General features: G+C 34.4%; 2 protein-coding genes across 2 annotated transcripts; one reads left to right on the forward strand and one right to left on the reverse strand.

Moving 5' to 3' along the window:
* The first annotated feature begins 1,969 nt into the window (after positions 1 to 1,969).
* Positions 1,970 to 6,477, forward strand: LOC129311425 (protein NRT1/ PTR FAMILY 7.3-like). The gene is made up of 5 exons (XM_054953746.1): positions 1,970 to 2,017; positions 2,199 to 2,331; positions 4,529 to 4,746; positions 4,842 to 5,404; positions 5,564 to 6,477. The coding sequence occupies exons 1-5, from the start codon at positions 2,003 to 2,005 to the stop codon at positions 6,420 to 6,422; spliced, it is 1,788 nt and encodes a 595-aa protein (XP_054809721.1). The 5' UTR covers positions 1,970 to 2,002; the 3' UTR covers positions 6,423 to 6,477.
* A 184-nt stretch (positions 6,478 to 6,661) lies between these two features.
* Positions 6,662 to 15,983, reverse strand: LOC129311426 (pyruvate kinase isozyme G, chloroplastic-like). Its single transcript, XM_054953747.1, has 12 exons — positions 15,512 to 15,983; positions 13,815 to 14,096; positions 13,133 to 13,298; positions 12,169 to 12,303; positions 11,949 to 12,059; positions 11,743 to 11,831; positions 8,503 to 8,565; positions 7,956 to 8,131; positions 7,553 to 7,655; positions 7,263 to 7,411; positions 7,060 to 7,168; positions 6,662 to 6,965 (listed from the first exon to the last, which is right to left on the reverse strand). The coding sequence occupies exons 1-12, from the start codon at positions 15,728 to 15,730 to the stop codon at positions 6,855 to 6,857; spliced, it is 1,713 nt and encodes a 570-aa protein (XP_054809722.1). The 5' UTR covers positions 15,731 to 15,983; the 3' UTR covers positions 6,662 to 6,854.
* Positions 15,984 to 16,183: the final 200 nt, after the last annotated feature.

Raw genomic sequence — 16,183 nt, forward strand, 5'->3', positions numbered from 1 at the left:
CAGTGATTTATTTCTTTTGTTTAGTATTATAAGATCCTTTTAACTAGTTTATACCCCAACAATAAGTTAATTAATGACATTTAAAATTTCATATTTTTTTATGTTTATATTTATTTAAAATATGCAATTCGTATATCGGAGACAATCCGATGGCGATCGCCATGTTTCGTCTTAAGTTACCTAAGACAATTAAGAATGTGATAGGTTGGAATCTTAAAAAATTGAACTGTGCGTATTCTTAGTCATTAGTGTATGTTTGGGGTTAACTATTAAGCCAGCTGAAATGATGAATTAAACACATAATTTATTCGGCAATAAGTAACTTAAGAATATATTAAAAACATGAAATACATATATGGCTGTTCTAATAAGTAGATGGCCGTCCTTAACTATACATGCAAATGCAAGTAACTAATTAAGTACTTATTTTCCTTGTGCAAGTAAAGGAGGATATATATATATATATATATATATAATATTCAAAGATTATACATAAATTTTCCTAAACACTTCAATTGAAATTAATTACTTAGTGCCAGGGGATAAATTTATCATTCATTATAGGATTAAAAAGATATTATGTATGCAATGCTAAGAAAAATACCGATACTATGTGTGGCTATTGAAAACCAAACCAATTAAAATATACTAGTTCACGGATTAATAATCAAAATTATAATTAAATCATAATCAAACTTATGATGAATAAAATATTTTGTTGAACCAGTCAAGGCAAATGATTCAACCCATCAATTGGGTCGATCGGTTTTCAATAGTATACTTACTGTCTCACATTTCAATCCAAGGAAATTTAAGGATTAAGATGTAATTTTGTCCTTAAAATATTCTCGAACGAGCAATGTTGCCCCTAATTTAATTAAATTGGGACAGTGTTGTCCCTATTATTTAAACGTCCGTTAACTATAGTTAGTAAAATTCACTTTTCATGAATTAAGGGGCAATTGTACCCCTAAATTATTCTTAAAGGAGCAATATCTTCCCTAAACTAATTAAACTGAGCAATATTGCCCCCACCATTTAAAAATCATAAAAGTTCATTAGCTAGAAAAAGATAATGAAAAGTATTTTTTGTACTAGTGCCATTTTATTCACATCCTTTCTAACATTTAATATTTGTATCATAATATTTTTTACCAACATTTCAATAAGTCATGAATTATACCTTGAAAAGAAGCTCAATTTTTATACTAATTTTCTTCGATAACAAATATGACAATAGTTGAAGTATAAATTCACACTAATAATACTACAAAAGGAGCTCTTGATCTAACAAAAATCATATAAATAACATTTCTAAGTAAAAATGTCGCTTCTTATCGTTTGAATGAATCAACCTACAAAATTAACTATCATAAATAAATATATTCTCTCATATGTATTATAAATAAAAAAAGCCTATACATAGACCATCATAAAGTAGTTATCCAAAAACCAATCCAGTAATTGGAATGTCATAATCTAATTGAAATCTCAACTTGATTCAATGTTAACTAGAGTGATAATGAAAAATAAGTCCCATTAACTACAGTTAACAGACGTTTATAATTTTTAAATGGCAAGGGCAACATTACTTTTCTGAAAAAAATTTAAAAAAAAATTACACCTTAACTCATGAAAAGTGGGTTTGCTACAATAATCAATGTTTAAACGGCAGGAAACATTGCTCTGATTTAGTTAGTTTAGGGGCAACATCACTACGATAAGTAATTTAGGAGTAATATTATTTCTCTGCAAATAATTTATAGGTAAAATTGCATCTTAACCTAAAATTTAATGACATTTACGTTAACAAGAACAATAATAACAATAATCACTGACGATTTGTGTGATTGCGTCTTCCACTGCTTTCTGCACCGTTTCATGCATGCCACCCTTAATTCGGTGCTATATATATATATATATATATATTCAGTCCCTCCCAGCTCTATACCCAAATAATAAAGGCCTTTACACTTACTCTCGTTCATATCAGCATTTAACAATGGACTGCTTACAGGTTAATGTTCTTCCTTATTTGTCAAGATTGCTTTTTTCTCATTAATTTTTCTTCAGTATTTCTCTGTTCGATTGATTTGACCATGATTAGAAGAGAAAGTGTGTGTGTATTTGTGTGAGTGCGTGTGTGTGATAATAAATAAAGGCCAAGTGATGTGATATATACGTGTTGGGACTAACAGAACATGAAGTTCTTCGAAGAAGAGGAGGAAGAAGAAGAAGAAGCGTACACTGTTGATGGAAGTGTTGATTGGCGAGGTCGATCGGCAGTCAGGGCTAAGTCTGGAACATGGATTGCTGGAATTATCATACTCTGTAAGTTCTATCTCCAAACAAAACTCATATTAATCTCTATTATCAATGATCTTGTGGTGCTTGAAGTCACGTAATTAATTATCAATGCAAGACTTTGGAATCCATTTTATGAGGACAAGTTTTTCTGTCCTCAGGGAGATAATTTTCAGTAACTTAATAGAATTCTTGCACTTGGTAAATATCGATCTCAGTCTCAATACTTCTATCAAAATTAAACAATCAGATAAATATCCCACACAGATTTTGAGGGAAAATGTTGCTGCAATGTAAGTAAGTTTGAAGAGTCCTGTTTCAGGAGAAACGTATTCTAGATAACTTATCAGGATTCAGGAGTTATAAGAGGAAGCCGCTAGCATTTTAGTTCTGGGACTCTTCACAAATGAACAAGCTCTTTAATCGTCTGATAGGCTCCAGATGGGAAGAAAACGACAGCTTAATTAATGTGCAGTGTCGTACGTGTAACGTTTTGGATCAGAAAATACAGACCAAATGTTTCAGGCTTTCAGCTTAATTTGTTGCATGCTTCATGCTTAATTGGGCATAGCCCATAGCTCCTTCTAGAGATATCACCGAGGTTGAGTGAATTGGATTCTGACAGTACTCTGATCAACCTGATATATAAGTAGTGAAAGAGAGGTTTAGCGAACCACACGTGTGATGTTAACCGGACCTTTATTTCTTCCGGACCATATTATATACAATTGATAATTAATTCATATTTTATAAAAAAATATCAGTTAAAATCTTGTTTTTCCCAAAGATGCCTACATCTTTACATTTATGCCCTTAAGTTTTTCTAGTAACACATGCATTGTCTTTAAATAAAGACAAGGAATATAAAAAAAATAAATTAAAAAAAATATAAATTTACCCAATATCATATATTTTAGATCAAAGGATACTTTAAAAAAAAACAACTTATATTATGGTTTGGGAGGCGTATTTCTTTTTTTTTTTTGGAAAGTACGAGGTAAGATAATCTCTCTCAAGGTACGGAAAGCAAATGATAGACCCTCTCAACTAAGTTATATATACAAAGGTTCGGATTCACAGACCTTATTCCCTCCCTAACAATATATCCAGTTTTTACTTGTCGGTCCAGTATTCTAGGCTGCTCGGAAGCTAGATTAATCCAGATAAAACATTGTAGAACCCTTTTGGCAGTGAGTTCTACCACCAATTTATGATGCTATTACATTTTCAGAATTTGAACTTGACATTATTGGTTAGGTAGGAGCAACTCCTCAACTCCTTACCAGATTTAGGCTCGGTGCTACCTTACCATATATCCTTTTTTACGAATTATAATTTTATATATATATATATATATATTGATGGAGGCTTTTGGCTGTGTCTGAATCGCAAGATTATTCACTTCCAAAATAACCCACAAGACGACTAGAATTGTGGGAATTGGGAAGGGAGTGATAATAAGGAAGCAACTGCATGCATTTGAAAGAAATACGAGCACGACACGTAGTCAGTACAGGGACTTGATCATATCAGTGGATCGCCGCTACGTGTCAGAGGCTTGGATTCATGACAAGTAAATGCTAGAATTTCTGCATTTTGTCTCGACCGCTTAGAAAGGAAGCTGAGAGCTCAGGTTCATAAACGATAAATTATTGCTGCTACACACACATACACACGCACAAATTCATATAAAACAGTTTAAGGAAAACAAGATTGTCACAATCGCACAAGCTACAATGTAAGATGCCTCTTTGCATGTGCCTGCAAACAAACAGCACATGTCACACTTGATAGTGACGAAGTGAAGAATTAAGTAACTTTTCAGATATACCTACCATTTTATTTAACCAGGCATTTGATTGATTTTCCCCACGGTTTCTTGTATTTTCATGGTGATCTTAACCAAATTTCTTGTGAACAAAATCTTTTGATTAATAATATTTTCAAAAGTTTAGTTGTTGAACATAATGGCATCGAGCAATTTATATAACAGACCTCACTTTGTGAGATAAAGTTTTTTCTTGTTGTGGCTAAGAAATTAATTTTCTTTGTCCATGATAAGCAAGGCATATTTGGCACTGAAGCAAGCAGAACCTACTAGATTTTGTTTAGCTATAGTGTAGAATAGATACTACTTGCATATTTGTAACTGGTGCACGAATAGAAGATAGAAAAAGCAAACACTGACTGCTTGTTTCTCTATTTTGCTGGTGATGTGAAATAGTGAACCAAGGTCTGGCAACGCTAGCATTATTTGGGATTGGAGTGAACCTCGTACTGTTCCTGACAAGAGTGTTAGACCAAACCAATGCTGATGCTGCAAACAACGTAAGCACGTGGACTGGAACTGTTTACCTCTTCTCTCTTGCGGGAGCATTTCTAAGCGATTCTTATTGGGGAAGGTACAAAACCTGTGCTGTTTTTCAAGTCATCTTTGTAATGGTAAGTAATCACTGCTAATCATTTCATTTATCCAGAAATTCTCACAAGACATTTAGTGAGTCGGTAATATCAAAGTCTTGATTACTTTGTGACAGGGTTTGGGATCCTTGTCGCTGTCATCATACCTGTTCTTGATCAGACCAAAAGATTGTGGGAAAGAGTCAATACAATGTTGGGAACATTCAAGGTTGGAGATTGCCATGTTCTACATCTCAATCTATCTCATTGCTCTAGGATATGGAGGGTATCAACCAAATATAGCAACATTTGGGGCTGATCAGTTCGATGGAGGGTACTCTAAAGAGAGAAACTCAAAGGTAGCCTTCTTCAGTTACTTCTATCTAGCACTGAACCTAGGTTCTCTGATCTCGAACACATTTCTCGTATACTTTGAGGATGGAGGTTTGTGGGCTGTCGGGTTCTGGGTTTCTACTGGAGCTGCTTTTGCTGCGTTAGTGTTGTTTATGGTTGGCACTCCAAGGTACAGGCACTTTAAACTCAGAGGGAATCCTTTCTCCAGACTCTGTCAAGTGCTTGTTGCTGCATCACTTAAGTGGAGAGCCAAAGTACCACCCAATGGGGAGGGTTTGTATGGCATGGACGACAAGGATTCTAATCACAATGGCAACAAAAAGATTCTCCGCCCCCATGGCTTCAAGTAAGTATTGGTTTAAAATGAAGAAAACAAAATTCTATTTTGACTTGGATATAATATGAATTGCTGTGATGGGACTATAAGTATTGGTTTGTATAGCATTGAAGAATGAAGAATAGGAGCTGATTTTGACTCATTCTGCCATCATCCTGTGTGTTGTAGATGCTTGGATAGGGCAGCACTTATATCAACAAGAGATCTAGAAGACAAGATCAGTGGAGGCCTTTACAACCCCTGGCGTGTTTGCCCCATCATTCAAGTAGACGAAGTGAAATGTGTATTAAGACTAATTCCAATATGGCTTTGCACCATTATGTACTCAGTGGTTTTCACACAAATGGCTTCCCTCTTTGTTGAGCAAGGCGCTGCCATGAAAACCACTATATCTGATTTCAGAATACCACCGGCAAGCATGTCGAGCTTTGACATCCTCAGTGTTGCTTTCGTCATCTTCCTCTACCGACGTGTTATCAATCCACTTGTCCAGAACCTCAAACAATTCCGTTCCAAGGGACTCACTGAGCTCCAGAGAATGGGGATTGGCCTTATTATAGCAGCAATGGCAATGGTTTCAGCTGGTATGGTAGAGTTTTATAGGCTCAAGTATGCAGAACAAGGCTTCCAAAGCTCTTTGAGCATCTTCTGGCAAGTCCCTCAGTATGTACTGATAGGAGCGTCTGAGGTTTTCATGTATGTGGGGCAATTGGAATTCTTCAACGCTCAAACCCCGGATGGATTAAAGAGCTTTGGGAGTGCATTGTGCATGACATCAATGTCACTTGGGAACTATGCGAGTAATTTAATAGTCAGCATAGTTATGAGCTTATCCTCTAAAAACCACAAGCCTGGATGGATTCCTGGAAATCTAAACAAAGGTCATCTAGACAGGTTTTACTTCCTTCTAGCTGCATTGACAACCTTAGACTTGGTCGTTTATATTGCTTGTGCAAAGTGGCATAGTTATATACATTTGCAAGCCAAACGTGAAGAGAAGGATGCATCATGCTCCTTCCAAGTCTAATTTTCCAATGGACAATTAAAGGCAACGGTAACAACAATCTTGGAAATAGTTTGTGCATAAGAAGGCTTTGAAGAGTCCCTTTGTCTTTTGAACCAAAGAGTTAAATGTGCAACTGTAATTTCCATGAGAGTTATAAAGGATTCTATATTCTTTTTTTTTTTTTCTATCAGAAGGATTCCATTCTAATTCAAATATGTCAACAAAACAAATAGTCAGAGAACTTTAAGCAGGCACAGCAATGTCAATCAACGAATTGGCTAATTTGGATTCAGCAATTCCTGGAGCATCCATTTGTTGTGTTTCACATATCCTTTACTATGTTGTAATAACCAGTAACCTTAAAAAATATTACAAACAATTGGGGGAGAAAAAATATAACGCACAATTGAATAAAAAAAATACAATTCTATTATCTTCAAAGATGATTTTCATTCATGAAGATTTACGAACTTGTATTTGGTGAGTGGATTCGTCACGCCAGATTGCTTTTGTACCACTTTGGACAAGTGTAACATGCTGTCCCTTCTCCAAATGCCCCTTATCCTGAATCACAAAAATTAACATCCACTACATAAGAAGCCATTAAGGGAAAGAATACCAAATTATGCCAATCATGGAGATCTATACTAATACTCACCAATAGCAGCTTGAGGGCTCGAGAGAAAGTCTCTTCTGCATCGTCTGAAAATTCCACGTATATTGGCATCACACCACGATAAAGTGCCAGCCTCTGCTTAATCTTTTCCCTGCAAGTGATTAAAACATATTAAATAAAAATTGCAGAGCCAAAATCACCCAAAATAAAGAGGACCCAAAATGAAAATTACATATGCTACTCACTCATTTGTGAATGCAAAGATGGTACAGCAAGGCCTATAATGGCTCAAAAGAACAGCCATAGACCCTGTCCTGGTGAAAACCATTATGGGAATGTTAAGGGTGGTAGACATAGTTGTCGCATGTAAAGCAAAAATTTTTCCCAAATCGCTCTGTCAAAATATAAACATCAACTAGTTATGTTTTCGAAGAGTAGAAATCAAATATGGGTATTTGTGAAGTTTACCACTTGGAAAAATGAATCGTACTTAAGGGAAGAGGAAGGATGATTTCTTCCTGAAATAAGCAAATACCTGATGGGAACTCAACTGATTAGGAGGATCAAAACTACTCCGAACACTTGACTCAATCCTTGATGCCACAGCACGCATTACATTAACGGCTTTCAATGGATATCTGGGGAAATTTGTAACCATCCAAAGATACAACATATTATAAATATAAGTACAACACAATTAACCAAGCACGTCATCCAAAGCCAGATATGAAATTTCAAAGGACGTACACATATTCGATGGAAAGTGGATCTATAGGTATTTATTTAACTACATCATATGTAGAATGTCAATAATGATTTAAAATTTCCGTAAAAAAAGCTTAACCACTTTACCTTTGCCTTTTGTAGTTCACTTCTTTAAAAAAAAAAAAAAAAAGGTATGTCTTGAGTAAAGGTAAAATTGAATATATCAAACTTACTTTCCATGTGCGGTTTCCCCTGAAAGCATGATTGCATCAGCACCCTGTCTGACAGCAATTGCAATGTCTGAGACTTCTGCCCTTGTTGGCGTAGGATGATTGATCATGCTTTCGAGCATGTTAGTTGCGACAATCACCGGCTTTTGCATACTGTGACATCGTTTTATGATGTCCTCCTGTTTGATTAAAAAAGGATATACTTCAAATAGAATACCAAATTAAACACCATCATACTCTCAAAATATCACTTACAAGAAAATAGATTTTTTCCAAGGAAATTTAAGGCCACGAATGGTAGAAACAACATTTCACATTATGCACATTTGATACGGAAACCGTATTAAAACAATGAACAGAAACAAGCTTAAGATTTGAATGCAGCATATATCCCTCACCTCAGATTCCAAGTGTGTAGTTTACATTGAATGTTACATAAGTTCTACATTTCATACTGCTTACTTGAAACCCTAAACAATCCAAGTCATCCAACAAACTCCACCGATTTTTATGGTGGCATCTATAAGATGTTTCTGTAAGAATCACAAACCTGCAGTAAAGGAACTTCCTCTATTGGAAGCTCAGCTCCGAGGTCCCCACGAGCAACCATGGCCTACAAAGTAAAAGGAACATTTATGGTGAAATAGGGAGATAGGAAGAAAAGGGGGAAAATCTTTGGCAGGAAAATGAGAAAGAATCTCAACTCACATACAAATGAAATCTCCAAATACAAGTTCGTAGAAATTCAAGACATTCTCTACCTAGTTTGCTACATGTATTTATAGTGACCACTACCAAAGAAAATACAAATAATAACTGAATATTAGACTCGAAGGTGGTGTGCGTATGCTGTAAACATGGAGAACATGGGAGGTTATACTGAAGTGCTAAAAGACTGCTTCTCTAATGCATATAATGCTAAAATTCTTAATAACTGTTGGTCTAAATATTAATTTGGAAAAGTAGCAACCTCGAACCTTGGTACCAAATTAATATTAGTCAAAGACTAATTGACTTCAAAATTGCAATACAGTCCTTTGGTACTTGACTGATATTAATTTGTGAGGTCAAAAGTCTAAATTGCCCCTAAAAGTTATTTAAAAAAAAAAGCTACCTCCCCACTAAAGGCTATCCACTGAAGCTCCAACATTAGCAAGATTTATTTCAATAAATATTTGGTTTAAGTGGCCAAGGAAGGGTCTGATCCCATGACCCCACTAGGCCACCAAACCCTTTAATTATATATGTCAAAAAAAATATAAATAGTAAACCAAGCTTTTATCCACTTTCATGTTATAACACAACAATGTGTTATTAATTCATGAACTACACTTATTATTTTACTAATGTTACTTGTCAATCTGACATAAACAATTACAAATTAGGAGCTTTAAAACTTCATGCATTTTACTTATTAAATGTCTGAACGTATTGTTATTAATCACTAATAGATTATCATCAAAACTCGAATGAACACTTATTGATAAAGGACTAACGTTTGTACAATTAAGCCCATCCAATCATTTTTTCTAACTTGTTAAAGTGAGAATGGACTGTTGTTAATTTAAAATAAGTTATTAAAACCCAAATGAATATTTGTTCATGAAAGACTAACATAAAATTAAGCACATTATATCCGTTTTTCTCACTTGTTAAATCTCGAATGGAATGTTGTTAATTTAGAATAAGTTATTGTTAAAACCTAAATGGATACTTGTTAATGAAAGATTAATACATACAATTGCTCATCGTATCCATTTTTCAAACTTGTTAAAGCCTAAATGGACTGTTATTAATTTAAAATAAATTATTGTTAAAACCCGAATGGATACTTATTGATGGAAGACTAACACGTATAAGTATGCTCATCATATCCATTTTTTTAACTTCTTAAAGTTTGAATGTACTGTTGTCAATTTAGAATTATTTATTGTTAAAATTCAAATGTATACCTGTTGATAAAAGACTAACATATACAATTAAGTCCATCAAATTCATTTTTTTTAACTTGTTAAAACCAGAATGGACTGATGTTAATTTAGAATAACTTGTTAAAAACCAAATGGACACCTGTTCATAAAAAACTAACACGTACAATCCTATAAAAGTCCATTCAAGTTTTAACAAGCTAAAAAAAAATATAAGATGGGCATAATTGTATATGTTAGTCTTTTATCAACAAATATTCATTTAAATTTTAGCAACTCATTTTAAATTAACAACATTCCATTCGAGTCTAACATGTTAGAAAAACTAATAGGATGAGCTTAATTATATAACTATTAGTCTTTCATCAATAAATATTTGTTCGGGTTTTGACAACCTATTAGTGATTAACAACAATACATTTGGATGTTTAATGAGAAAAATGCATGAAGTTTTAAAGCTCTCAATTTGTAATTGTTCATGGCAGATTAATAAATAACATTAGTAAAATAACAATCACAGTTCATGAATTAACAACATATTGTTATATTATAATATGGAAGTGAATAGAAGCTTTGTTTACTATTTATTTATTTATTTTTTCTTTACACATATAATTAAAGGGTGTGGTGGTCTAGTGGCCACCAAGCTTTCTAAATGGCCAAGGGGTCAAGGGATCAAACCCCGGGATAATGACAAAGAAGTCCCCAAAAAATCATTTAATTCAAGTTAGGTCCCAAGTGCCAAATTTCAGGAATTTGCAACTTAATCTCTCAATTTTACAACTCCATTGTGATGAATTTGCTACATGTATTCCAAATTTTAACAGGAAAAATAATTTTTTTTATTTTTCAACCATGTTAAAATTTGAAAAACAAGTTATAAATTCATCACAACATAATTTTAAAATTGAAAAAGTGAGTTGCAAATTTCTAAAGTTTGACAATTAAGACCTAATTTGAATTAATTGATCCTTTTGGGATCTCTTTGTCATTCTCCCATCAAACCCTCCCTCGACCACCTAAACCAAATATTTATTGAAATAAATGTCACTGGCATTGGAGTTCCAATGGCCAGCTGCCAGCGACTCTGGACACCGACAACCTCGCCGCCAGCAGGGGTTCGACAGCAATCCGGCAGCCAACGCCGGCTACAATAGGGAGGTGGGTTTTTTTTTTTTTAACTTAAGGGGCAATTTGGTCTTTTGACCTCACAAATTAATATCAGTCAAGAACCAAAGAAATGTATTGTAATTTTGAAGTCAATTGGTCCTTGACTAATATTAATTTACTACTGAGGTCCTTGGTTGCTATTTTCCCTATTAATTAACTGACACTGACTGCTTCTTGTTGAGCTGGTGTTAACTTTCTTCCACTCTTTCTTATTCCCTCTACAATATATAGATCGCCGCACTCTATCAGCTACATGGTAGATAAAGATCATGATATCACTCTACTGCGTTTGATATATTTACTCCAGAATAGAGTTCAGGCTTGAGACCGCTATGGAGAAACCAGGCATAAATTTTGACTAAGCTAAATTAGTTTCCGCAAGAGCTCAGTTGGCATGAACAATACAATTTTTCAATTTTGCATATGTCAAACAGTTGCATTTTTTTAGCTGACAAGATGTCTAATGAAGAGTGCATTGATCAAATCTTTGAGATTGGGATTTAAGGACTATGCATGTGCATGACATAGTCCTTTTGCATAGATAAGTTAACCATAAATATAAAACAAGAAAGCCATTACAGTACACCCTCTAAAGAAACAAATAAATTGGCAACAGAACAGAAACAGGCAAGCACAAGAAAACCACAATTTTTTTAAAGAACATAAGCCAAAAATCTGAGTTAGGAGCTAACCCCGTCTGAAGCTGAAAGTATTGATTGAAGATTTGGTATAGAATCTGCGCTCTCAATTTTTACAATCACATGTATATCGGCATTGTGACCTATAAAAGAGGTTTATAATAATTTTATTATGAAAAAAGAAGGAAGAGATTTAACGCACACAGAAGCACACACCCAGAGAATAAGCTCAGAAAGATGATAGATATCTAGAAAAGTACTTTTCAGGTAGTCCTTTAACTCATGAACCACTCTAGCATCCTTCACAAATGAAACAGCATAAAAATCTACTTCATTATCCACACCAAATTTGATATCTTCCCAGTCCTTGTCTGTGAAAATGATAGAGGAAAGAAGAGATTATCAATGTCAAATTCATACAACAAAAACGCCAACAAAGAAAGGCATGATGTGCGATAAACAAATAAAACTGAATAATACCAGTTATGGAAGGAAGTGTTGCACTTTTTCCACGAACATTTAAATGACGCCGAGATTTCAGTACTCCACCGTCAATCACTTCACATTCAACCAAGTCTTTCGTCTTTGACTTGACAGCAAGAGAAATCATTCCACCTATAAAACACATACCAGATGCAGCTCAGATTTTATCTACGGATAATTAATGCACCAATTTAATAAACTAGGGCTACTGAGAGATTCAAATCATCAAAATCTATTACTAATGACAGGGATCATTTGACTGATAGGCTCCAAGATAGGTAGAGATAAATAAGGAAGATAAATCTTTATTAAAATATGAAATCAAAATCTAACATCATTAATAAAGATAAATGAAAATCTTTAATAGAAGATAAGTAAGAATCTTAAACTCATATGATTAATAAAGGCAAAGTAGAATCTCCACTGATATAACAAAACAATGATCATATTTCCAGATGATTTCTACATGTTGTGCCTTAGTATTTATAGGCAGAAAAATGATTAATATTTCCCAAAAATACTCCCATTAATCCATAACTCAGATAATGGGGCATAACTATTAGAAAAATAAATAAATAAATAAAATGACAAACATAATCTACAATACCCAGTACTCCTAAATTTAAGGACCACTCAACAAAACAGAAAAATAATCTAAAAAATACTATCAAATAGATAATATCTAAAATAACTTGAAAATAATAATTATTCCTAATATTTCTATAAACACCCTACATCACCCATTATCCCGGTACTCTATCACCAACACAATAGATGACAAAATTCCGCCTGCTCAAACACAAAGCATAGAATCAGCAGCAACAATCCAATATTCAGTAATTAACAATATATGTTTTGTTCCAAGTTTTATACATGACAGAAGTTGTAGCAGTATTTCTGCCATGCACGATACACAATCCACTTCTTGTCTTCAACACATGCAAGAAATGTTCATACTTACCATCAACCAGTATTATGTCTCCAACCTCCACATCATTCACAAAATCATCATAGTTTACACTGACTGTGTCATCTGTGCTGATCCCTCTTGTAATGGTGAAATTGAATTGCTGTCCCTCTTCAAGAAAAATTGGTTGAGGTACATCCCCACTTCTAACTTCAGGACCCTGTGAAGAAAATCAGCTCATGCATCTGTTAAAAGGAAATAAGCAGTATGACTGGAGAAAGGGAAGCAAAGGCAGTGCAGGCAGAAATCGAGCATTGAAGTCTAAGCATTTGTTTGTTTATTTATTTATTTTTTATCGTGATCAGCATTTACCATATTACATAAGTGAACATTTACCATCTGTGCACACGTGCGCGCGCGCACATTTAACAAGATAATTCTCTTCACCTAAAGATAAGAAAACAAGGACAAACTATGACAACAACAGCAGCAGCAGCAGCAGCAACAACAACAAACCTTATCTCACTAAGTAGGGTTAGATACATGGATTGCACAACGTCATTGTACTTTATCATCAACTAAGCCTTTGAAAATATTATTAACTAAAAAGTCTTGTTTAACAATTTACATGAGTGTTCTCTTTGGTCTTCCTCTACTTTTAATATTTTGGTCTGCTTCAATGGTTGAAATGCAATTAGATGGAGAGAGTGGAAATACAGATAAGAGAAAAGATTACCTTGGTGTCAAGCATTATAGCTATAGCCTTGTCTTTGAACTGGTTATTGTATTCTTTTACAAAATCGATGGTTTTCTGGTGTGATGCATGGTCCCCATGAGACATATTTAAACGTGCCACATTCATTCCAGATTCAGCTAGTTTCCAAATCATTTCACGTGAGCAGGTAGAAGGACCTATTGTACATACAATCTTAGTCTTCCTATGTGCATCTGAATTTGCCCCCGCCTGACCCACAGCATGATGCAGAGACTGCAGCTCCAGCAAAGAGCTTGCCTCGACCTAGTTTAAGAAAATGAGACAGCAAATATTTAGAATATGCATTAGAAACTGTAAACCATATTTCATGGTTTGATGATCCCATCTAACAGTACAAGACAATATTTGGGAAAACAAAAAAGAAGAAGCCAGATGTAGCAGTTTCAGGGCCTTTGAAGTACCAAGATTCTCGTTAGAGCTCAATCCATGTTGGATGTGTCAAATAATGAGACTCAATGCATTAAAATGTACTCTTTAAAACAGCAATAAATCTTTAGTTTTCACACTTCTTAGATTCTTTTCAAATATGTTTAAACACTGTTCAAATAGGACTTCGGTATTTTTATTCTTAAATATGCCAAAATATACCAATCCTTGGGTATATATAGTTACATTTATGTGTGAGTGTTAGTTAATATCACCAAACCCTTAACATAGAAGATTTGTCTTCATTATGCCAGTCATGAAATATGATAAACCATTATTCTTACTCTGAAAGAAAAGAAGCTTTAACTAGTTGTACATCCACAGATAAATTCTGCATCAACGTGTAGCATGAGTCTAGAACTAGAATGTATTGTTAATATAGTATTACTTCTCCAAGTAAAGTTTAGGAGGAGGGATGAAATTTTCCTATAAATGACTCTTTAGGAATTTATTTCAGTAAACAACAAGCCTACGCATAGGATAACTACAAGGCAGTAATCAGGTGCTTGGTAATTGTAAGTGTGAGAAGTTCAAAAATTTTCAGTTAAAAATTGTAAAGCTATAAAACTTCAGTAATATCATTCATATTAGATCATGGATACAAGTCTATTTAAGAGATTAAATCAAGTAAAATATCAACGAATATCAATATCCAATGTAAAATTTATGACAATCCGCAATATTTACATGATATCAACATCAACAACCAAGCTTATTACTAAACTCTGAAAACAGCTAATTCGTATTACTCGGCCCACCCCTTCTTTCTCATTTTTTTTATTTTTATTTTTGTTTTTTAATGCGCAGTTGCAGCAGAGATCCTAGCAATTCATTGATTGAAAGATATCGAAATAATTCAGATTCATCCTTATTATTTTGTTATTTCTCCGAACTTTCTACGATCACCGAAGCGCAAGTTAAAGGCTTATAGCCATATGGTCGAACGATGTTATGATTGAGACTAAAAAGGTAAACTGTATTATTCCTGGACCAATTACTAGAACAATTAAAAACACAAATTCAAATCAATGTTAGTCATAAACCTTTTTACCTCAGTCGATTGATTACAAAAGCGACAAATCACTGTTCAAACCTCCTATTTTTACGTAGCCAACGAAAAAGTTATATTCTTAAAATTTTCACATCACCATGACAACACAGAAAACACCCAGAGCAAACAGAGCATCACAAAAAAACTCATGAACACAATAAATAAACAAAATCAAACTTACAATGGTCGCAGAACCATTAGGGGACGATATTTCGCTTCTCTGGGCGTGCTCGATGGTCCTCGCCAACGGCCCGGCAAAAACTTTCCGGCGAAGACATTCCGTTCTGGGTTCAGAACGAAACACCGGAACACTCACGTATTTCAAATGTGAGAGATCAGAAGGTCTGGTGGCGTCCGATTTTAAAAAAGACATCCCCCTAGACAGACTGATCGTTGCCATTGCCAAAAGCCTCGAAGTGATCAGGCACGACGAGGAGGCAAATGAAGCAGGAGGGGAATGTCTGCCAACACAGAGAGAGGACGGAGAGTTCAAGAAAAGACACAGAAAACCTGGGACCAAAGAAGCTTCGTTTACGACTTTTTACACAATACGAGAGCGTTGACTGTACTGTTACCCTCGCTACTCGCCGCCATTTAAACAATCTCGCTCGCCTTCGTGTCTAAATCTTTGATTAATATCCCGCCATCGTCCGGCCAATTCAATCAATTCTTGTTCATGAAACATTGAAACTGCTCTTCTTTTTACCGAAAAAAGTTTAGGTCATTATTTAGAATCAAACATTTTTTTTATATTTGTCGAAATACCGGGGACGTACATTTGACAAATGTCTGGCCAAATAAAAATGGAGAAAATAATAAATAAATCCTTTTAAAATTAAAAAAAATAATACCT

The sequence above is a fragment of the Prosopis cineraria genome, unplaced genomic scaffold (assembly GCF_029017545.1).
Source record: "Prosopis cineraria cultivar Desert tree isolate PC_DT_omini unplaced genomic scaffold, ASM2901754v1 PC5, whole genome shotgun sequence".
Lineage (NCBI taxonomy): Eukaryota > Viridiplantae > Streptophyta > Magnoliopsida > Fabales > Fabaceae > Prosopis > Prosopis cineraria.

Bases quoted from the DNA above. Each gene is read 5' to 3' on its own strand.
- LOC129311426 (XM_054953747.1), bottom strand. From the start codon at position 15,730: ATGGCAACGATCAGTCTGTCTAGGGGGATGTCTTTTTTAAAATCGGAC. The intron at 12,304-13,132 runs GTAAGTATGAAC...TGTGTTTTATAG, and splicing joins AGACATAATACTGGTTGATG to GTGGAATGATTTCTCTTGCT. The intron at 8,132-8,502 runs GTTTGTGATTCT...TTAATCAAACAG, and splicing joins AGGAAGTTCCTTTACTGCAG to GAGGACATCATAAAACGATG.
- LOC129311425 (XM_054953746.1), top strand. The intron at 2,332-4,528 runs GTAAGTTCTATC...GATGTGAAATAG, and splicing joins TGCTGGAATTATCATACTCT to TGAACCAAGGTCTGGCAACG. The intron at 5,405-5,563 runs GTAAGTATTGGT...TGTGTGTTGTAG, and splicing joins CTCCGCCCCCATGGCTTCAA to ATGCTTGGATAGGGCAGCAC.